General features: G+C 41.7%; 1 protein-coding gene and 2 long non-coding RNA genes across 11 annotated transcripts; 2 read left to right on the forward strand and 1 right to left on the reverse strand.

Moving 5' to 3' along the window:
* On the forward strand, positions 7,957-8,343 carry LOC8070866 (F-box/FBD/LRR-repeat protein At1g80470). Its single transcript, XM_021449304.1, has one exon. The coding sequence runs from the start codon at positions 7,957-7,959 to the stop codon at positions 8,341-8,343; it is 387 nt and encodes a 128-aa protein (XP_021304979.1).
* LOC110431355 lies at positions 14,163-16,063 on the forward strand. Of its 6 annotated transcripts, XR_002448856.1 has the most exons (6): positions 14,172-14,636; positions 14,715-14,846; positions 14,993-15,037; positions 15,135-15,240; positions 15,356-15,598; positions 15,700-16,063. It is a non-coding gene; the product is annotated as an uncharacterized LOC110431355 (long non-coding RNA). The 6 variants fall into 6 exon arrangements; XR_002448855.1 differs by having other exon boundaries at positions 14,163-14,636; positions 14,715-15,037; XR_002448854.1 differs by having other exon boundaries at positions 14,168-14,636; positions 14,993-15,240.
* On the reverse strand, positions 17,281-20,391 carry LOC110431310. 4 transcript variants are annotated; one of them, XR_002448785.1, is made up of 4 exons: positions 19,376-20,391; positions 18,900-19,269; positions 18,040-18,117; positions 17,281-17,959 (listed from the first exon to the last, which is right to left on the reverse strand). It is a non-coding gene; the product is annotated as an uncharacterized LOC110431310 (long non-coding RNA). The 4 variants fall into 4 exon arrangements; XR_002448786.1 differs by having other exon boundaries at positions 17,281-18,117; positions 19,376-19,560; positions 20,002-20,390; XR_002448787.1 differs by having other exon boundaries at positions 17,281-17,565; positions 19,376-20,390.

Here is a 21,819-nt window from a genome sequence, read left to right on the forward strand (position 1 = left end):
TGGCTCCCCGCGTACTCGTATGCCGAGTGTACCCTCTTCTGGCAGGGCATCACCCGACGACAAATAAAGTTACCGACCACTCTTGGCCCGTCTAAGCGGGACCAGTCGATCAGCTTCATCAGATCCTCCACCTGACCAGCGAACGCCGGGCGGTCCGTCCAGCTGACCCTCTTCTCGGGAATGTAGCCCACGTCGCAGAACGTGGAGCTGCCCGGCTCCTCCCTGACATAGAACCACTTCTTGTACCATTCGATGAGAGAAGAATTCCATAGGCAGTTGAGATACCGGTTCTTCATCCCGTCACGCAGATTGAGGTATACTCCACCTGCAATCTTGGAGCCTCCAACTGCTTCTTTCTTCCTCAGACAAAAAAGGTAACGAAAAAGATCGAAGTGCGGCTCTATTCCAACATAGGCCTCGCACAGATGGATGAAGGTAGAAATCAGAAGAATGGAGTTCGGGTGCAGATTGCAAATCCCGATCTCATAGTAAAGAAGAAGACCCTGGAGAAAAGGGTGGATAGGAATCCCAAAGCCCCTCTTGAAAAAATCTTCAACAACCACGATCTCACCGGCACGGGGGTCGGGGAAGCTTTCCCCTTCCGCGCCCTCCAGCCGCCGAGCTCCTGGCTGTGAAGAAGCCCCATGCCGACGAGGTCGTTGAGGGACCTCGTGCTGCTCCGGGACTTCTTCCATTCTTTCGCCATCAGCTCGGCCCTTTTCTTGGAGTCACTCTTCACAATTGATACTGTGGGAACGACTGCGAGCTGGGAGAACTGGTGGTCGTTGCAGAAGGCAGGAATGGCAAGAATGGAAAGCTCGAAGGCAAAGGCAGGGTAAAGATTACGGGGGTAATATCAAGCTTTTATAAGCAACGGCTCCACCCCTTCCACTTCCGCATTCTTGGGAAGTGGGCGGGCCCAGCGGCGGATGCGGCGTTTCGGTTTTCAACAATTACCGACAGTTAATACGGTGACTTTTTGGTATAATTGATGGTTTCCTTTTCTCGAACCGCGCAAAGAGCGGCTGCATAGTTACCAGGCGCACCTTTTCACGCAGCCATCTGACAATATGCCAGGATGCCTCGTCACATCACACATTAATGTGGCAAGAAGCTTTTTTTTCAAAATAACAGGCAGAATTAGTGGAGGATGACGTACCTGGAGACTGCACCGACCACCGAGCAGTATACGCTCGGGGACTGGTCGACCAGTCTGCCAGTTTGGAGATGTGGGGGCTGCACCGACCACCGAGTACTGTACGCTCAGGGACTGGTCGACCAGTCTGCCAGCTTGGAGGACTGACGTACCTGGGGACTGCACCGACCACCGAGCAGTATACGCTCGGGGACTGGTCGACCAGTCTGCCAGTTTAGAGATCTGGGGGCTGCACCGACCACCGAGCACTGTACGCTCGGGAACTGGTCGACCAGTCTGCCAGCTTGGAGGACTGACGTACCTGGGGACTGCACCGACCACCGAGCAGTGTACGCTCGGGGACTGGTCGACCAGTCTGCCAGTTTGGAGACCTGGGGACTGCACCGACTACCGAGCAATGTACGCTCGGTGACTGGTTGACCAGCCCGTAATTTGAAAATTAGGGGGCTGTATCGACCACCCAGCGTTATATGCTCGGGGACTGGTCGATTCAGTGTATACGATGGCAAGCGAGCATGATTAATCGGGAACTGGATAATTTTAATTTTTTAGACCTTGCTACAAGGCTCATGCTTCGTCTTCCAGCAAGCTCGGGGACTACATCGGTACGATGCATCTGGCGATGCATCTCAGTTTTAGAATATCTATGATTTTCTTTTTAGACTCTGGCACCACGTGCCTACGTCACCTACTACCAGGCTCGGGGACTAAGTGGGCACACTTCACCTTGCGGTGAATATGCTTGCTTTTTTGAGGTCTAAACTTTTGAGAAAAGTAAAGTGGGCACACTTCACCATGAAAGAAATCTTTTTTAAAGAGCACCACGCATTCTTCAAACAACCTGCTTCTTCGATGTCAATGTTGATCAACTGTCTTTTGAGTTGGTTAAAATACTGTTGCAACTGTTCGGACGACTTTCCTGCTTATTGAAGACGTCAATCCTCACCGATCGAAGAAGCTCAAGACGGCGTGTTACATCACAATACATGGTGCTCGGGGACTAGCTGTGGGGGTATAAACCCCTATACCCTTACGGCTAGGCTTGGGCCAGAAGGCTTGGCCCATTACGAGACGAGTCCGAGGCTTGATCCGACTGCTCGGAGTTTCGCACAAGGAAACAAGACGTGGAGATCAAGCAGGATTCTAGTCGGTTAGAATAGGAATTGATATCGTACTATCTATGGCAATTGTAACCGACTAAGATTAGTTTCCGGATCTGTAACCCTCCCTCTGGACTATATAAGGAGAGGCAAGGGACCCTCCTAGGACACATTATTCTCTCAATACAATCCAATACAATCAGACGCAGGACGTAGGTATTACGCCCACACGGCGGCCGAACCTGGATAAAAACCTTATCCGTGTCTTGCGTCACCATCAAGTTCGTAGCTTGCGCACCATCTACCAATAAACTACTACCGTGGGTATATCCCAAGGTAGACTGCCGACTAGCTTTCGTTGACAGTATTATTCAGTATTTCGCGGTCCTGGATGTACGACTGGATGATACTGAAGGTTCTGCAGTATTACTCAGTATGTTTTCTACTCAGTTTTGACTTGCGGTGTAGACTAATATTCTACACCAAAGATATAGAATAGCTATATATATATATATTATTTCTCTCTCTTAATTTATCTTATTAAAATTTTAAAATACACTGTGTTCGAGGATAGAGGGAGTAAATGACACGCAACTTGCACTGATCATCAAGGAATCTAGGGAGCTTAGTTTATGTTTTCTGCTTTTAAGGCCTTGTTTACTTTCAAAAAAATTGCAAAATAGGAATAGTAGCGCTTTCGTTTGTATTTGACAAATATTGTCTAATTATAGACTAACTAGGCTCAAAAGATTCGTCTCGTCAATTCCGACCAAACTGTGCAATTAGTTTTTATTTTCATCTATATTTAATACTCCATGCATACGTCTAAAGATTCGTTGTGACGGAGAATCTGAAAAATTTTGCAAAATTTTTGGGAAACTAAACAAGGCCTAAATTGATGTACTCCAGCAGATCTTGTATATAAACCTGACAGTGGGAGCAAATCCAAACCAAACCCACACCAATCCAAAACATATATATGTGAAAGTCAAATCCAAACCAAATTAGACCATGACTTCAATCATCCACACCAAACCATACCACTTATGCGCTAGACCCATTAAAATACATTTCCAATCCATCATTTCACCGGCACCTCATGCTATTGTTTATATTTAGCCATAAACAAAAGAAAAAAAATAAATAGATAGAATAAAAAATCATTGTAAGCTCTATTATTTACAGCCAAACCAGTTTAGCCCACATTAATAGGGTCCAAACCAAACTGGCCCAACAGTCTTTTCAGCCTGTTTCAATCCAAACCAATACAGCCCAAAAGTAAAACCAAACCAAAAAACCGGTTTTAACCCAAACCAACCATTGTCAGGTTTACTTGTATAACCGAGTTGCTCAAACTGTCATACAATCTCTCTCTTATATAGAGTCCACTAGGACAATATCAGAAGCTCACATGATCGTGCATGGGAGCACGACGATAGACGGTATGGTTGGTTTAGTGCCTCATTTACGACAAGTTTGGCATGCCCTGCTTTCTTTCTTAAGAAATCCAACGGATCCAGGCCGATAAATAAGACATACAAGAGGCCTCAAAAAAAGCATGGCACTAGCCCAACATGGACATAGATACAGGCACGAGACTCATAGTACGAGTGCCGGCATAGGCACGATCTTGGGTCGTAGGTTCGGCCCGTAGTACTGGCATGGGCACGACACGTTTAATAGTCCAACACGATGGTGGTCCAATTATTTTGGATCGTTGGATTGATTTGTATTATTTTGAAGTTAGATTGACTTGCAACATCTCTAACCTATGTATAAAATCAAATCTCTCCTCATAATCAAATCTCTCCTCATTCTCTATCATTTCTCCCTCTCTCAGCCGTTGTTTCTTTTGTCGCTGCTTCTCTTGTCCTCCTCTAGAGTGCTAACTACAGAAGCCACTTCCTCATCCTCCCCCACTGGTCTTCTCCTCAAGGCCACTCCCTGCCCCATTCGTCTTTTTCTTAAGGTGCGGCGGCGGCACGAAACACAGCTTCAGCAGCTCGACATCGTCTGCGTGGCTGCGACGATGATGACGACGTAGTGATGTAGCGATGCGGTGGCACAACATGCTCGGTGCTACGATGATGAGGTAACCTCCACATGACAGCGGCGTGATGGCCTGGAGCGCGAGGTCTGCAGTGTCGTGTGCACAATTAGCGAGGTCACACGACAGTGTCGTGGGCGCATTTCTTGGCGTGACGACGGAGCATGGTGACATGGCAGACGGGCCAGCATGAGCATTGTAGGCCGTTGTGCTAGAGGCATGATATGGCACGGCTAACCTCCCATAGTGTTGTGCCTGAACTAGGATGTCGACACGTCGCGCCCATGTACCATGCCCCACCGGCGTGCCATTGTTGTGTTGTGCCCTTAGCAGCCGAGGTACGGAAACATGGGCACGTTCCCTGTTCCGGTAACTTCGTTTCGAAACACAAAACGGGAACATCATGGGACGTCGTTCTCAAATGCAGTGGAACGCGAATCGGAATCATATGCACGAGTAATCACAGGAACGTCAGCCCCAAGCGACTATAGAACTTCGTCTGGTGTGCGTGCGTACTGCACCGTACCTGTTCGTGAACGGCCGGCGGCGGCGACCGGCAAAAAATCTAGTTGGCAATTGACTCATTGGCCTGGACCTGCAATGGGCCTTAAGGTTGGAGTTGGACAACCCAGAATGAAATAGAAAATACAACAGTAAACTATACCACGCTAGAAAATCGAACTCATCTGGTTCAAAACAACACATAAATCTACCTGACGCAACCACTACATCCCAGACACGTTTCTTTAGAAAGTGAAACGCACTCCGCAACTTAAAAGAATGAGACGAAGCTATATATCCCCTACGTTCCATAATTCATGAGAATGTCGTACCACGTACTCTATGTTTTGGGAACTTTGGCTGCTAAGGTTGTGCCTAGGCGATCCGTTTGGCCAATGTAGCACAGGTCGGTTGTTCGCTGCCTATGCCATTGGCACTATCTGACAGATGGGGCTGTCTCGGTGAATTTAACTAATCGCCTGCTCCCTGGCACGTGGGGTGACCAATCGGCTGCTCACTCGAACGTTGGGTCCATAAAAAGAGTTTGACGTCACAAACTCTTGACGCGTGGAAAGCAGAAGGCACGCCGCCATGGCAGGGCCTTCACCGGCACAAGCACCACTCGCCGCATCCGTTCTATTCTCGTGCTCATCCATCTTGTGTCTAGCATGTCTTCTCTTGGAAACTCACTACGCGAGTGTGGTATCCACCGGCGCCCGACGCCCATCGTCGGCATCGCCAAAGAAAGATACTGAAGCTGGACAAGCTGACACGGCCTTCACCTGCTCGTTTTTCACCGGGCACATCTATGGAGAAGGCTACAATTTTATATGAGTTCAGTTGCCCTCCGTACTCCTAGGGCAATCGAAGCTCCTGCTCCTCGCAGGGCATCATCAGTAATCACACAATGATATACAGTTGCTTCACCTCATGACTAGAAGCTAAATTCTTGCGCCCGGGGGGGAGGGGGATCAAATGTAACATAAGTCATGCTCATACGAGTTACTCCCTTCATCTTAAATTGTAAGTCGTTTGACTTTTTTATCCAAGTTTAACCACTCATTTTATTCAAAAAATTTATGCAAATATAGTCAAATTTAAGTCATTCTTGAAGAACTTTTATTAACAAACCAATACACAACAAAAAAGTGATATTTTGTACAAAACTTTGAATAAGACGAGTGGTCAAATTTGATATTAAAAAGTCAAACGATTTAGAATTTAGAATGGATTGAGTACAACTCACGTCTAGCGATGATATATAATCCAATTTAAATATATATTTAGTTCCTACAGACATACTCCCTCTGTATAGGATTTAGAAATCGTTTTGAACAAGATTTGGGTCAAACATTAGAAATATAAATCATCAAAGTATACATATATCATTTTTCATATAAGTTTTGCAAATATGAAAATTATATGAATAGATTTATCTTGAAAAATACTTTCATAAAAGTATACATATATCATTTTTTCCTAAATATTTTTATTAAAATAAGAGGTCAAAGTGGTATTTTAGAGATTGTGATGCTGTTCTAAACGACTTCTAAATCCTATATGAAGGGAGTATTTATCATTTGGTCACACCTCACTTCTAACCTCTTCTTTCATCACTTACTCCCCACTCTTCTTCTTGCTTTTAAGGCCGTCTCTTCCTCTCTTACCCACCTTTTTCAAATCTACACAAGCAACATACTATCTTTCACCTTTCTCGATCTCACAATCGAAACACATAATTGTCACTATCTAAGCCAAGTTGTTTTTCTTTTCATATAGCATTTCTTAAGAATTTATTATAAGACATTATAAACATGAGATGATTTTTTTATGTTGTCCGTTTTGGGCCTGGCATCCCAACTTGGCTACATGGGCTTAGCTGGCACCCCAACTTTTTTACATGTTGTCCACTCTGATTTATTTTTAAATCTCCGTCCATTTCATATCTGTGCCACCATTTTTTCTCTTTTTTGTCTTTTTTTGTCCTTTTCTCGGTCATTTTTTCCTTTGCCCCCTCCCCATGCGTTCACCATAAAGGGGAAATAATAAAGAGAAGACAGAAAATTATAGTTTAAGTTAGGGAATTGAACTAGTGACTTTAGCTTTAGATACAAGGATCTCACCACCAAGTTATTTTTACAGGTTGGGCATGTGGAGAGCACTGCATTTTGTTAACAAAAAAACCCTCATCTGCTCAAGGTTTCTATTTCTACACTTAGTGTAATTATCACATCTCACAAGCTAGGTCAACTTGTTCCTGCTTGTTCAGGATTCAAGATTCATGTTCAATCAGTGTCTCTCGTGAGTTTTTGCCTTCTCTAGAAACAGAGAAATTTTTCAAGAAGCATATCCATCTATGTGATTGATATAAGCAGAACACTAAAACCAACTTTTGAGTAATTTTGTTCAATCTTTAACGTGTTGGAATGCAGAGATCCAAGGAAGACATACACAGCTGATTTGGTGGCTGAGAAAATGTTACAAGTAGGAGGTTGTTTTCTCCATGTTCTTTCTCTCCTTGGAAAGCCGGTGGATTCCACCAGCAGGAGCAGCAACCACGTCGCTCCAAAAACTTACGCCCGTTTGATCTTCCATGGTGTGGCCTAGCTAGGTTGGTCGGAGCGGATTTTGTTGGAAACGAATTGTCATGAGAATATATCCAGCTTCCCAGCTTTCCCGGCTTCCCATCTAAATCCAGGTGACCAGATTTAACTTACCGATCCTAGATTAATGCAGCGAGCGAGCCGGCCGGATTAATAGTAATAATAGTAATTAAATACTCTGTGATAACCGCGTGGTGTGGACCAGGCATTCCTTGCATTTGCATGCAGCGGAGCGGACCCGGTATAATAAGGTTATGTTTGCCATGGCTCCACTTCATTAGTTAAACCGTTTTTTAGTACTTCAGCTTCATGAACAACTCTATCGGTGGAGCTATAGCTGTTTTAGTAAATTGTTTGGCAAAACAGCTCAACATGTGGCTTTTCTTAAAATATACTCTCACAGAATGCCATGTAGGACGAGGTGAAACTGAGAGAAGCCATTATTTTTGGCTTTCCCATCCTAAAGCTATGTGAAAGCCATTATTTTTCGCAGCATCCACGGAAACGAGAGCCCTACTAGCAGCCACCACTCGCTACTGAGCCCTGCTCATGGACGATTCGACGACGGCGGCGGAGGAGACGCGAAACCGGAAACGAGCACGGCTAACCTCATCGGCCGGTGATGTCGTCGACCGGATCAGCAGCCTCAACGACGACGTGCTCCTCCACGTCCTGGAGCTTGTAGGCGACGTGAGGGACGTGGTGCGCACGACGAGCGCGCTCTCGCGGCGGTGGCGCAACCTCTGGAAGCGCGTGCCTGCGCTCAGCTTCGCATCTCGCTCGGTGTGGGAAGCCACCGTCGTTGAAGACTACGCCGCCTTGACGCGGTACGTCTCCTCCGTTAACGACGTCCTCGTCCTGCGTTCCCAATCCGCCGGCTGCGCCATTGAGAGGCTGGCGATCTCGATCGTATACCACGTATTCACGAGACACTGACCCAGAGTACAAGAATAATGGCATGACGATGCCGGCGGCGTCCGTGGATGCTTACCACAACAATGTGGTAAGCTTCACGGATCCTCTCGGTGAGCGCCACCTGGAACTACTGATGCCGGCGTCCGTGGACGCCATACAAGGGTGGATCTGGTACGCTTTTCAGCACGGGGTGAAGTCTTTCAGCGTGAACATGCGTCTGCCATACTTTTGGAGCGGAAGTGGACATGGTGATTGCCGCTGGCGCTGGGGCGAGATTGAGAATGGCAACGACGAACACTACAAGGCAGCGGTGTTTCTTGATGTGTTCGATGCTGCTAGCCCGGTAGGATTGGAAGCCATGCACTTGACATTAAGCGGCGCAAGACTCCGGCTCCCCACAGCCGTGGAGTTCACATCACTCACGGATCTTTCGCTCGAATGGATCAAGATAGATGCCAGCAGTGTTCACCTTCTAGCCCGCCTCGTGTCGTCGGCGAGCTGCCCGCGTTTACAAAAGCTGCGCATGAGGAAGCTTTGCATTGATGCTTTGAATGAAGAGATGCTGCTCGAAGCCGACATGCTCTCGGAACTATGGATACCGGATGTCAAATTTCTGTCGCTGAAACTTAGGACACCTAATCTGAAAGTTTTTCACTTGTACCAACCCTGGCACCAGCCGCTTACTATCTCGGCTCCAAGGCTGGAAGAACTTGAAGTATCCTTTCCGAGAGGATCCCCGCCTAGATGGCTTGATGTTGATGGTGACTTGCCGTGCGTGAGGAGCCTCAAGATCTGTATGAGGTCACATCGTCCTCGTCATATAACCTATGATGGTGAGGCCGAGAATGAGATCATTGACACTAACGTACAACTCCTCAAGCATTGTAGCTCCCTCACATGCCTCGACGTGACGCTTACAGGTCCAGAGGTACGTCCTCGAAATAGAGGTTACTTTAGTTTTTTCTTCAATCAAATTTCTCTAGTTTTGATAAGTTTAGAAAGCACATGCATACATCTACATTATGTGGTCAACTACGTTAAATTCACCCTGAAATATGCATACACATATTTGGTATTGAAAACATGGCAAAAAGGAGAACCCTGACTCGTGGCATGAAACTAAAGTGATCTGTATTTTGGAACCAAGGTGTGTGAAAGCTCAAATATACTATTGGATGGACAAGTTCATCCTCGTTAGCAAACAAACATAAGTTTTATACTATATTACTATGTATGAGGAAGGTTGGTAATAATACTGGTATCTGAAACTTTCATTTGACAAAATCAACATTAAATTTAATATCATTTCTAAGTAGATTCTTTGCTTCATGTATAATACATCTACATCAGTACATTCCTTAAACAAAATGTACTTTGTCTCCTATGTTTTCTCTATCAGGTTTTATACTTGCATTTATTCCACTTGTTCGATTTGTTATCCATTTTTCCTAACAATAAATTTATGCATTACCTAATTACCTATTTTTCTATTCTGATAAGCCGTCCAAGCTGCGCAATGTGGATATCATAAAAAGCAGGGTACCACACCTCCCTCATATCACATCTTTGACCGTAAATATTTCTCTTTGGCTTGGACGCCATGACTATGGAGCTAGCGTGGCAAACCTCCTTACACGATTCAACAATCTTAGACGCCTCAGCCTACATTTACCCTTCTTCAAAAGCTTGGTAAGCACATACTTAATCCTAATCACATCAATCATACTCTCTCCTTTTTTACATTATATTTAATTTTAATATTGCTCTAAGTCAAACTTATCTAACTTTAACCCAAGTTATTATTAGAAAAATATATTAACCTTTCCAAGTTTCACATTCAATCAAAATATAGTTAAATGAAGAATCTCACGAAACTAATGTTATGTTCTATAAACTTGACCAAAGTTGAAGAAGTTTAACTTAGGACAAAACCAAAATTAACTTTGATTCCAAATAATGGATGGAGTATTTATTTACCAACCCTTTACAATATAATTTAGTTCCCCAATCTACTATAAATTTATATATATATTTGTATTGCAGGACGATGAAACATCTGCGGGATTAGATCTCTTATGCAATCACCAATACCATTGGAAACATAATAAGTTTTCCATGGCTCACCTACTGGAAGTAGAGCTAACAGGTTTGACAGGAACTGATTGTGAATTCTGGTTCATGAAAGCCGTGCTCGCAAGGGCCAAAAGACTCCATAAAGTGGTTATAAGCTTCAGCTCAAATTGTTGGCAACATGAGGGCAAGATGGATGCATTTGAGTGTATCCTACTTGATGAAGGAATGTGGACTTCCCACCGTGGCGCATTTAAGCTTACTTGTGTTGCATGTGGTCTCATTTAGTTTGTCTCATTTCAATTCATTTGTTATTTTTTCACTTAGTTTACTCTTTTTTTGCGTGAAGAGATATTTTTTCAAGTTTGCTTCTAAACATATGGCTCAATAAATATTTGTGACCTAATGGGTACAAAATTTATGGTCACTCTTACATCGACTGGATATATTGATATGGTTTATTCATTTTTCACTTCAATTTGATGTTTTTATTGTCTGTTGGAGGTTCATCATGAATGGGTATTTTTTTATAGGTATGTACATTTAGATCTAGAGAGAGAAAATACTATGAACTTATGTCAATTTTCTATTATAAATTAACAAACACATTGTAATCAATAGAAGGCCAAGTTTTTGTTCATCTTATATATTTAAAATTGTTCATATTAATGTTGTCTTTAGTTAAATTATACTATTTGGTCAATTAATAATCAAGTAAATATGTGAGTAAGTTAGGGCAATTATCATCATAGCAACAATTAGTTTGTGACATACATCTTGAAGTGATTATTATAAACACAAGATTTTGTTCATCTTATTTCAAAAATATCATTTCTTACATTATTAATGTTTTTGTCCACTCAAATTGTTTACTTAATTAATTTAATTCATATGCATGTTAGCAGCTTATTGGGTCATTATGTAAAGAACCAAGTACACTTGTGGAGGTAACTATAATTTTGGTGATTGTGTGACAACATAACTGGTGAGACTAATAATGTTTGCTAGTATACAACAATTTAGTCTCACAGATGCAAATATGTGGACTTTATGGAGTTCACCTCAAAAAATGACACCGTGTACGTGTTGAAGACCCTTGAAGAGATTGAAGAAAAGTGAATTCTTTAAAAACCATCACCGAATAATCCAGTGAAATTATCTATTTACTGTAGAGCTATGTAGGGCCAAGACGCGGTGGAGAACACTTAAATGTAAGTTCGAAGTTAGACCTGAGCAAAATAGGCTTGGCACTTCTCTGCCCCCACCTATGGCCTGGACAGTGAGAAACAAGTCTATGAATTTTTTTCTTGTTCTGAGCTATTTTTTTTTCTAATTTCCAATGAAAAACAGGTGGTTTCCTACGCAGAGGACATTATTGGACATGAAAATTTGGCCTAAAAAATCCAAGGTATTTTTTCAGCCTGGTACACAAAATGCTCAAGTCTAGTTTCAATGATGAGTTGAATACATCCTGAATTTTAGTTCAAGTATTCAAACTCAAGTAAAAGACTTCACCGTAAATTTTGGTGCTCCATCGGGTAAACACTTGAGTGCTACTTGATCGAGGCTTGGGAAGGAGTGCCAATGCCACCTGAAGACTGAAGTTCTGGTGATGTAATGGTGGTGGCCATCAGAGTAATTTGCCTATATATGTATGTCTACTTTTCTGCTCCGAGCCTTCTCGCTAGGAGTATAGCTAGGAGTATAGCGTGTCTTGTCTCTGATTAGCATGTTGGCTAGGACCCATGTATCAGACTGTCTCCAACAATGGTCACCCAAAATATAAGATCCATTTGTTTTTTGGGTAGTGCTACAGGTAAAAGGTTCCATACCTATTTTTAGTCTTCTCCAACAACAAGACCTAAAAGACAACACTCTCTGCAAATGGGTCTCGAAGAGAGAGGATATCCAAATTTGGGTTATGCCTCTCCTGATACCTAAAATGAGTACTCTGTTGGAGGTTGGAGGCTATAGGTATTGTGTTGAAACCTATTTTGGTTTGGGTTCCCAAATGCCTCTTCATAGCCTCAGGTTCTTTAAAGACTACTAGCGATTCCTCTCGCGAGAGCGATTCATGGCTCTGCTGAGGGCTTTTGGTGAGAGAGGCCAGCGAGCACCCATACAACATGCTGCAATTTCACGTCCAGATAAGAACCAGCAGGATTTCGTATCTACGTCCCTGATCCATGGGCCCGTTGATGTTGAATGGGCCCGTTGATGTTGAGACCCACAGGCAGTGGGTGGGTAGAAACGCAGCGTCAAGAAATAGGCCTTGTTTAGTTCGCGATTTTTTTTTTAACTTTGACTACTGTAACACTTTTGTTTGTATTTGATAATTATTGTCCAAGCATAGATTAACTAGGCTCAAAACAATTCGTCTCACGAATCACAGATAAATTGTATGATTCATTAATTTTTATATCTATTTAGTACTTCCAAAAATTCGATATAATAGAGAATATTGAAAATTGAAAAGCAGATAAGGCCTTGTTTAGTTTGCAAAAACTTTGAGTTTTTGGCACTGTAGCACTTTCGTTTTTATTTGACAAATATTATCCAATCTTGGAATAACTATGCTTAAAAGATTCGTCTCGCGATTTACAAATAAATTGTACAATTAGTTTTTATTTTCATGTATATTTAATATACCATATATATGCCGTAAGATTCGATGTGACAGAAAATCTTGAAATTTTTTTTGAACTAAACAAGGCCTAAGACCATAGTCAGACACCAAGGGCAAGTGGGCCATACTTATCTCTGGCACATTCACTGTAGCCTGCAGAGAAAGGGAAGAAAGGGGTTGAAATTTTTTTTCGAATTTTCTGTCACATCGAATCTTATGATACATGTATAAAACATTAAATATAAATATAAATAACTAATTACATAGTTTAATTGTAAATTATGAGACAAATTTTTTCAGCTTAATTAGTTCATAATTAGACAATATTTATCACATACAAATGAAAATGCTAAAATAACCATTTTAAGAAAAAATGAACTAAACAAGACGTTTGAAAGGCTGTACACGTTCACACAGCAGGACCAGCAATGTTGCTGCTGCCGCTGCGCCGCGAATCTCTTTACTGCTGCATTGGCTCCTCTCTCAAAACCTTAGGCTTGATCATATATTTTTTTGGATTTTGCTACTATATCACTTTTATTTCTATTTAGTAATTATTATCTAAATATAGACTTTATAGGCTCGAAAGATTTGTCTCACGTATAATTAGATATTTTTTATTTATATTTGATTTCTATGCATATGTCGTAAATTTAGATAAAATAGAGAATCCAAAAAAGTTTTTTAATTTTGAATGGAACTAAACAAATCCCTTATCCCGTCTCACAACATCAGCACAGGCACACCTTTCCACTTGCTGACATTGTTGGTGCTCGAGTGCTTTGTGCTATCTCATCCTCTTTGGCCTTGTTTAGGCGTAATTTTTTTTTACAAAATGAATATTGTAGTATTTTTGTTTGTATTTGACAAATATTGTTCAATTATAGACTAAATAAACTGTGCGATTAATTATTTTTATCTATATTTAATGCTATATACATATGCCGTAATATTTGGTGTGACGGAAAATCTTGAATTGGGAAGTAAACGAGGCCCCCGATGCCGCGTTTGATTTAGACGTACTCTGCGCTGGCAGCCAATGGATTTCTAGGCCATGCCCTTGACTAGACCAGCGTAGTGGCTGATGGTGTGCGGACATGCATGGGCACTCGATTCATCTTCGTCTTTCCCGTCGCATCAGAACACTGGGCCTCCTTGTCTGGATTCGTCATCCACTCCACCGTGTCGGAACAGTGCCAAGAGCGCCTGTGGTACCGATGGCTGTGTCGTCTTGTCGGAACAGTGCGCATACGGCTCTGCCATCCCATCGTTGAGAGCACGCGCGGCCATCCCCGCTCTGCCATAAGGCTCGCCCGTGCGGAGCTCTCTCTCGTCGCGCCCTGGCATTTGGGACTCAGGGTTAGCGGCTCCCTGTTCTTTTATCTCCTTCTCAATGTTGAGTACGACCTCCCTCGCTCTCCTGTTTAGAACCCTAGATCTCGAGTCTCATATGTGTCTTAGGTTCTTGCGGATTTGGTCGTTGAGGTTGGAGTCACGCGCGTGAGCCGTCCTCATTGTTCGAGGAAATACTGACATTGGAGTGTAAGCCGTCCTCATTGTCTGAGGAAATCTGACTTTGGCGATGGCGACATAGTTCTGCTTGTGTCTTTGATCTCAGGTACTTTTGTGTATGAGAGTTCACCCGCATATTTTGTCTACCGATTTGATTTTTCTAGACACTCTTATACGTCTATAGATAACTCCGAAGAAAGATGAAAATATGAATTTGCACACAGTAAATGCAGTTTCAACGACCATCAGTCCTCCAGTTGCTCCTGTGAGGTCACCAGAGACACCAAAAAATGGTGCTGACACCCTTACACCTAAGGTAAAACTTTTCTGCTAAGTGAAGCATCTTTTTTTCTTTTACTTTGGAACTCATTCCTTAGCATTTGCTTGAGTTTGCATGGTACTCGAGATACCAGATCTGAAATATAATGGTAATCTTTTCCTATGTGCTTGATCGCATGCTAGTGAGAATCTAGGGGGTGGCTGTACAAACAGGACACAAAAAGAGTGGTACAAAAAAGTGACATTCACAACGTGAAAATTTGCTTATTTGTTTCCATAGTAAATATGGGATCTTAACCTATGGATGATTACAATCTACTTATAGGACTCGCCCTTCCCCTACTAAAAACACACACAAAGAAACTCTTCCAAGATGGTGACCTTGGAGATGATGATGGTGATGCCTCTGCCAATGATGAGGCTAAGCCAGGGTACGTGGCCTATCTATCTCTCAGTTTCATCGCACGTATAAATGTCAATTGCTAAATTTACTCTTTATTCGTTGGTTGCGGTTATACTTTCCTCTGATTGATTTTTGTATTGCAGAGCAAGCAATGCTTAGCCACCAAGAATGAAAAAGGCACCAACCATTTTGGCTCAACCATAGCAACCAGATCTTTTGTGTATGGTTATTTGATAAGATTCGCTTGGTATTTTGCATCAAAGAAACCTGCTACTGGTTTTGTCGACTGCATATTTTGTTATCAGGAACGGCAACGCTGCATTTGCATTCGGGATTACAGCCTATCTTTCTACCTTTTAAGAACAACACCTAGGTGCAAAAATAAGGTAAAGACAACTGAAATCCAATTATTTCCCTTTGTATCTTATATTTATGTCCCTCAAGTTTGTTTTTTCTCCAAAGTCTTATGCGTTGTCATTGACTGCAGTTTATCTCTCTAAGATTCTTCAATGCTTAAAGGTTCACTTCATAGCGAGCAAGGACAAACGAGGCAATGCCTTCAAATGCATAGTGGTTTCGTCCTCGCCTCGTTTGGAAAGGGTTGTTTCTCAGTATACTGAATATGTTTGTAATTTGTTTGGCTGCTAAAAGCGTGACTTCATTAGTATCATAGACTTGTTTTGGTTGGATGATAACTTTGGATTAGTGTTCAGAACTGCTAGAGCCTTTGCTGTACACAAGTTCTGATCCTCCATGTAATATGTAATTGCACAGAATCTTATGGGACTGCATATAATATGTCGTTAGAATGACTATGGTCTGCAAGACTATGTTCCTTACATATTGTACCTATATAAATGAGTTAATGTTTTTTCAGTTAGCTTAGCTCTATCATAAGTTGGACATGCTTATTGACTTCATATGTATTCTATTTTATTGCTTCTCAGTAATACGCTTGTAGGGCGTCCGATAGGGCGCTTCCTTTTCTAGTCACTATGTTTATTCCCATATGTTTTAATGGAATCTTGGGTAGCGAAAGTTATGTCCATGCAATGGCAGTGTTGCCATGAGCCAAGAAAAATAACAGAGTTGGGGCATGAAAGTTGATTAATTTAGATATGTATAGTGGGATGCAAATAATAATATTCACATATCAAAAATAATATCCATGCCAAAATTAGAGTTGGATTCCCATTAATGAAGTTTGCAAAATTTTAGTTTGGTTTGAACTTTTAGACACTGTCTTTAAAATTGGCGAGATGTGCTAGGAATACTGTAGCTTTATTTTTTTTGTTTTTATTTCACAATCTAGGGGGTGTTTAGTTCCTCATAGAACCCAAAATACAAAATACCAACTACTTTGGAGTGATGAAATGCAAAACGCCAAAATTTTCAGAGTCATGTTTAGTTCCATACAAAATGCAGAATTTATTGTTGTCATGAAGCCTCTTGAGGCTCATTTTGGGTTTTTTTGGCCTCAAGAGGCCAAATCCAAAATAGAGAATAATTACCTTTTTGCCAAAAAATTTGCATAGTGTTTAGTTCCATTTTACAAAATGATGGACCAAAACCCAATTTTTTTTGGAAAAAAATGGGAACTAAACACCCCTCTAGATGTTGTTGACAAATTATTTTGATCTCCTGTCGTGTTTTTCATGCTCACACGTCACACCCCTAAACCAACCTTTGGAATTGCACCAATGAAGCTTGAACATTATTCTACTTTTACGTACTACTATACAATAGTCACTCCATTGCTTCATCTTAAACAGTGTAAGTTGTGAAACAATTTTTACTTGTATATACATGATAGTTTCAGATGGTTCTAGCAGCAAATTGTGTTTCCCAATGGGGCACACTAATCACTATTGAACGAGGCGAAGTAGCACATGGACATCAAGCTGAGTGTGCTATGGTTGGCACCTGGCATGGATGCTTTGAAATATCTAGTAATCCGTTGGGTAGTTTGTTCTTGTGTGTGTACTAGTGGAAAACGCGCGTAGGGGTGCGCGATTGACAATGATTTTGTTGAGGTTTGCTTGGCCAAGATGCACAGATGATAGACGTGTTCATTTAATTTGCATAACTAATATAGATTTGCTAATAATACATAATTACAATCTGATGTTAGCATAGAGTTTGAGTCATACAACATTTCAGAGGGGCACGCTGATTGTAGCTACCATATTTTAGAGGAGAATGTTGAGCATCCCATCCATCTAAACGCGTAGTCATACAGTATATAGCTATCTACAAAAGGTCTGATGACACATAGACACAATGCAGGTTGTCCAGAAAAGCTTCTTCCATGATGCAAAAGATGATATGGGGCTCACATCCATACCAAGGAGACCTGGAATGTAAAATTGGGCACACTATTATAGATACAATTTGTGGTGTGTGTATCCACTAATAGCAGAATTCTTTCTATAGTTGTGTATCTACTACTGCTTTGTTTTTGTAGAATGTAAGTGAAGCGTAGCAGTGCAAACTTGTAATGTTTGTTTAGGCTCCTTTGGGGTTTTTCTTTGCGACTGCCTGAGCAAAGTACTCTTAGAACCACCAGGTGTATCATGGCATTAGGCAAAGGAGACTATTGGACTGGAGGACATCTATTATATCTTTTTGCATGAGACATGTATGCTAAGAATTTTGCATTGTTGCAGCTAAGTCAGAGGCGACAGTGATATTGTGTTTCTTGGCATTCCTTTCGGTGTGATGATCGCCATCTTTTCCAATACCTTTGTCTTCATGCATATGATAGAATAAGTGCGGAGATTTGAGGTATATGCAACATAGATCTAAAGCAAAGTTGCTTGTAAGGTACTCTAATGCAGAGTCCCCATATAAACGTTTCTGGACCTTGTCATGAGTTGGAGCTGAGTGTTCATGTGCTAAAGCAGACCTGTACAAATAGCGAGCATAGGAGAAGAAGGGGAAAAATAAGAAACTTTAAAAAGAAGAGAGAGTAATTAACTTAGATTATATATAATATTTTTTAGAAAAAATATTTCTGGTTAGTGTGAAAGGTTATGCCGATGTACTATGGGGCACTAGCAAGCTAGAGCTATATTTCAAAATCTAAACAGGAGCAAAGGGAGAGGGGAGGGGAAAGTAAGTAAGATGGATATTGTCAAGGTTTATATAGATCTTACATGACTGGTGTCGGTCTCGGAAGTGTCTAACAATAAGAACAGATAAGTAAGTGCTAGTGTGTACTTACTACTTAATTTATATGGAACAGCAAACTACAGATGTGGCTGCAAGTATAAAACTCTGAATGGTAGGAGCAAACATGGCATGCAAAAGATGCAGTGATGTTAGCACTCTGCAAGTTTAGCACTACATGGTCATACATAGCTGTTTCTTCTGGTGGTGATGGCAGTGAAGATGTCTGTAATTTGAGGTACCATAATTTCTAACAGTTGTTCTATAGTTCTTTGGACAGAATTAGTGGCCAAACATAACTGTGTTTGGGCCTTGACAATAATAAAGGGATAATAATGGCTTATTGCAATATTGATATCTTTGCTAGAAGCAGCAACAGGGATAGGCTGTACTTGTATCTGCATGTTGAGCATAAACTATTTGTGAACATATCCACGGTATATTTTTGAACAAATTGATGGCGAATCATTGGGTGTAAATCAAAGTACAAAGCAAAAAAAAGAGATATGTATTACATACCACAATGTTACTATGCTTGTTAGTAGCACAGGTAGGTTCGACCTGTGGATGCTCCCTTGGTGGCTGTGTTGGCATCTGTTGAGGTGGAACAGCTGCTCACATAGGTTGCTATTGGTCAGGTCTAAAGACAAAAGAATCAATCAAGTATGTTCTAGCGTATGGTAAACGGTAGGATTATACAGTTAGTCCAACAGGAAACATGTATTTCCTAGGGATAATAGCTAGCATTTGTGCAGGTAAGCCTGGTGGATAGCTAATAGGTTTGAGCAGCGAATTGTAGTTGCGACATATGAGGTGATGAGCAACTATATCATGGCAGAAAAATCTTGCTTCAGCAGTTTCATCGGCTGCAATAAGTGAAAATTTATACCTGCCATGCATAGTGAACAAATAACATCTTAAAGTTTTGTCAAAATTAAAAGGAAATAATGTATAGACATAGCCACATTAGGAAAACATAAGACAAGGCACATTACATTGGTATGGCGCTTCGGCAATCGCAAGGCTGACAGTAATATGAGCCACCTTCATTATGTAGCCTTTTCTTGCATAATTCACAACCCATATACCACCATTTTTTACTAACGTGTCCACGCTGATTGTTCATGGACGCATTCCCAATTGAAGGAGAGATCATATTAGTCGAAGAAGAACAATTGATCTGGCAAAGAAGGCAACAATGATTTTCAGATAAGCCAATAAGATAGGATGCCCATTTTAGTATCTTAAACAACCATTTTGTATTGAAAAGGTCAAATAGACCTTGTGAACATATATTATTGAATTATTATAGAAATAGAATGTGTCAATCAGAGTACACAATAGAACCTAGAAATATTTAACATCATATCATATTCTTGAGTAATGAGTATGGAATCTTCATCATAGGCTCATGAAGGGGAAAAATGGCAGACCCACACGCACTCCTATGGAGCTAATGGGAGAGATTAACAATTGGTGTTGTCCTCACACAGATCAACACAGAGGAGGCAAATATTGGAGCCACAGGCATTATAGGCCAATCCATACAGCAGGAATCGTAACGTTGGGAGAAATCAGATAGAGGAAAACAAAATCACAGAATAAGATGGAACAGGAGCACCTGTGACTGATCTTTACCAATCCCGGTAACGTCCAGGCCACCTGGTCTGCCCAGCATGTGCGCCCACAGTGGGGGAGAGAGGGTGGAAGATGAGGGCGAGCGACTTCGAAGCCATGCCTCTGCCCTACGCTGGCCACGCCATGGCCGGGGCCCATCCATGCTGAGGCACATCAGGAGAGGGGGAGAGGGAGACGCGTGCGGCGCACAGGAGAGCGAAGCCGCCGCTGACGCAAAGCACGGGACAGCAGGGTGGCAGCGGCGGCCACGCTCGTTGGCCGTGCCGTGGTGGAGGTTAGACGCGGAGGGGAGGCGACAGAGGGGACGAGAAGATGGGAAGAGGTGAGGTCGGGTTTTTTTTACTCGGAGTGAGGGTGGGAGGTGGAGAGAGATATTTTGACCGGCTCACGCACAACGCTAGAGATCCATACTACACAAGGCTTCGAGAACACAACAGGGGTTAGCAACAAATCTCACCGTGAAACCTGTGATCGAACGATCGCAAATATTTTTGTTGTCGAGCGCAGCCTCGCGTTCCCCTTTGTATGAGTGAAAGCTACAATGGTTCCCATCATCAGCTAGTTATGGACGTTATGTTCTTCCTCTCTGTATATGATCATGACTGAAAAAATATATTCCAGGTTTATAATCGATATTTTACTTTTGTTAGTACGTGTTATATCGATGATTTCCAACAGCTCGACTTAGATCTAATGGTAAACTAGTGATTCTGACCGATGGTTTAAAATTTTCATCTGGAACGAGGATACAAGTTTTAGGATTTTGTGGAATATATCATTAGCAGAAAGTGCTCAAATATTAGTCCATTTTTTATATGCAAGGTTGGTCACAGTCTATTTTAAGCGGACTGAGAGTGATGTAGCTTTTTTTTTTTTTGAATTTGTAGAAATAAGAATGATTTTTCAAAAGAAAGGAAATAAAAATGCATTTAAAAATATTGCTTACATACCATCCGAATGGAAGCTAAACGTTCCTGCCTACCCAAGAATTAGCTTAGCACTGCTGCAACTGACGGAATAATGTATATGCTGCATCTGCATAGTAACTTATTGATATGGTTAATATTAATTATTACTATGTTCCCTTGTTTCTGGCTGATACGAATTTCAGAGGCACTCATGCTATCTTCCAGCTGTAATTAAATGCTGAGATGGTGGGTCTCATGTTTTATGCATGCTTGTTCTGCTATCTGGTTATTTTCATCAACAAGGAAAGCATGGCCAGAAACTTTGGTGTTTAGCAACATGCTATAAGGATAACAAACATAATATTGCATGAAAGATCAACATCTTCCTTGTTGTATCTAACCATTTTTTTTCTTTCAGTTGCAAGAGTAAGCAAAACGAAATTAGCAGCAAGAGCAACTCTGCATATCCGACAGTATACCTTGAGGGCATTACAATTTTCCAGTGCCATATAAGTGTGATGGTTTAAATGTTATTATTTCTATTTTGCAAATTTTTTGAAAGTAAACAAGGCCTTGGTAATTAAGTACTCCCTATGTGTGTAACTGTTATTTTAGGGACCATCGTGCACATGTGTCAAACGCACGTGTGTACAAAGACGAAACTTTCTTTTTGGGAAAAATAAAATACCGGCAATGGCAAAGAAGAAAGGAAGGTAAGGAAATCGGCCAACTACCAAAACTGAGAAAGGGAGACGCACACGGCATTATTTCGATTTATTCTTATATATATTATTGAAAAAAACCGAATGAAAAAAATGTGTGATGAAAACCAACCCCCACGGCCCCACATGGCCGACCTTGATTGAGCAGCAGTAGTCCCCGTCTTCCACCTT

This window comes from Sorghum bicolor, chromosome 10 (assembly GCF_000003195.3).
Source record: "Sorghum bicolor cultivar BTx623 chromosome 10, Sorghum_bicolor_NCBIv3, whole genome shotgun sequence".
NCBI classification, from domain to species: Eukaryota; Viridiplantae; Streptophyta; class Magnoliopsida; order Poales; family Poaceae; genus Sorghum; species Sorghum bicolor.